At 26.3% G+C, this 2,467-nt stretch overlaps 1 protein-coding gene across 1 annotated transcript; it reads right to left on the reverse strand.

Annotated features, from left to right (window-relative positions):
* Positions 1 to 6: 6 nt before the first annotated feature.
* LOC100573550 (T-box transcription factor T) lies at positions 7 to 2,452 on the reverse strand. Its single transcript, XM_029488251.1, has 3 exons — positions 2,309 to 2,452; positions 841 to 961; positions 7 to 751 (listed from the first exon to the last, which is right to left on the reverse strand). Exons 1-3 carry the CDS (start codon positions 2,354 to 2,356, stop codon positions 513 to 515), a joined length of 408 nt encoding a protein of 135 aa, XP_029344111.1. The 5' UTR covers positions 2,357 to 2,452; the 3' UTR covers positions 7 to 512.
* Positions 2,453 to 2,467: the final 15 nt, after the last annotated feature.

Raw genomic sequence — 2,467 nt, forward strand, 5'->3', positions numbered from 1 at the left:
GACTCAAAATCATGTGGCTTTCGCCCTGTTTACCACCCATGTCCATAACGATGTACTAAAAACATATTAACTGAATAATTATTATGTTAAGATTGTTTACTGTGTGTTAAGTAGAACAATTTAAGAGATAAATGTTGAAGATATTATATTGAATATTAATTAATTATTAAACAATTTCTATTTAAAAATAAATTGTTATTTATTCTATTAAATTGGGTAGCTTACGAATTAGAGGAATAATATATGTTAATAATTATTTTACTTAGTTATAAAAAAAAATTGATATCATTGATGCACATTCAGATAAAACATCAAATAAAATTTTAAATTACTAATTGACAAACATATGAGTAGATATTTTTATTCACCCCAAATCTAATATGTATTATAGATATACATTCACATCAACTAAAACAATGGATAATAATATAATTTATACAAAATATAACCCAAATTAAATTAAAACAGTCAACATATCAGGCTGTGAAAATATGTAAACGATACATTATACATTATCCTCCCAATTGTGTCCAACTGTAGGATGCTGGCTGATACGTGGTGTGTTCATAGTCTTGGCCAGAACTGTTAATAGGGACACACTTTTTATGATTAACTTGTGGCTTGACAAAATAACAAGCTGTGCATTGACATCGGTTCATTGGTTCTCTTTGGCCTCCGTACTGAGATAACCAATCATCAGATGTTGTTGGTGCATTATAATTCTCGTGGTGAGAAAAGTTCAAGTTATTTTCTATTTAAAAAAAAAAAAACATTAGGAAATACATTCAATATTAAATATTAAATATAATTCTTGTATGAAACTTTGAGAGTAAATAATACCATATCCAAGTGCTGGCTGATAAACATCTTGATGTTCTCTTCTATCCTTTTCCTCAGACTTGACTTTGGTGTCTTTAAATGCCTTGGCAAATGGATTATATTTGATTTTAAGTTTAGTCACCTAAAGAAAAATGATGTTAATGTGTAGTCGTTTAAACAAATTTATTTTCTAACATGATATTTCTACAGTTAGAAATCATACTCATATTATTTTATATCGGATATACAGCCGTCACGAGACATCCAATAGTGGATAGATAACACTGTACATTATTATAAACTTCTATGGCTCTATGCGTATAAATAATATATTTTATGTATTTTTTTCAATCAAAATTCTTTATTAGGTTATTTCATATTTGTTAAAGAGCTGAACACTAAACTTAATTGATAAAATCATATAAATATATATAATATATAAATATAAATAATGACATAAGAAGAAAAGAGTGAAGAAGCTTAATACGATAGGTATTATTATATTAATATGATAATTTCAGGCAGGTATCAATATTTAAGTAAGCCTGTATTCTGTACTATTTTTTAGGGCATAGCTGTTTTCGACCAAAAACGTACCCTTCCCTTTTTGGCTGAATCATTTTTCGAACAAATTTGAAAAAAGTCGATTCTCTTTTCAGCCGATTCACTTTTCGGCCAAAACAAAAAGTTCAATAATAATTAATATCATATACCTACCTAGATCTTTATGTTAGCCGTTAGGTATACCTGCAGAAAATTATTAAATATTTATTATACCTAAGTTGTATAAAAAAATATATAAATAATTACAATTATAATAGGAAATATGCAATATTGTTGTCAATAATTATTAAACATAATAGTAATATCACTAATATGTCTATAATATATTAAAAAAAAAAAAAATAATATATAATTTTGAAAATTATTAAAAGTATAAGTTATTAGAATTTGTCAATAATTATATTTATTATAATTATTACTATATTTTATTTATTTATTTTGTACATTTTATGCAACTTATATTTTTAATAATTTACACATTACACAATACACATTATTATTTTATTAATTAATGACAACACAATATTAATTATTGACAAAAATTGTATATTATTATAATTATTATTATTTATTTATATATGTTTTTATACAACATATATATTTAATAACTTTCTATAAGTATAAGTGTATAACCATAGGTGCAAATAGATAAATTATTTTGGGGGGACTAAAGCCCCTCCTATAATATTTTCTAAAAATTATATATGCTCCGTACTAATTACTGACTTTTGAACTGGGGGGACTTGGCAAAAATGTGGAGGGACTAAGTCCCCCCAAGCCCCCACGTATTTGCGCCAATGAGTATAACATAAAGACCTAATAAGTATATAATATTTTTGGTATCTACTGCTAATAGGTTTATCTATTTGTCAAATAGGTACTCAAATTATGCGAGAACTGAGGAGTTTTAATTTGTTGCTGTTACCTCTTCATTTTGATATGCCGTGACTGCCATAAACCTGGTCTGAGGCATTGCAAAAATTTGTACGTCGTCCGGATCTCCGACTTTGACTATATGAAGTTTGGTCTCATATTGGTGTAACGAATTTAAGTGAGTCTATAAAATACAAAGCATATTATTTAT

The sequence above is a fragment of the Acyrthosiphon pisum genome, chromosome A1 (assembly GCF_005508785.2).
Source record: "Acyrthosiphon pisum isolate AL4f chromosome A1, pea_aphid_22Mar2018_4r6ur, whole genome shotgun sequence".
Taxonomy (NCBI): domain Eukaryota; kingdom Metazoa; phylum Arthropoda; class Insecta; order Hemiptera; family Aphididae; genus Acyrthosiphon; species Acyrthosiphon pisum.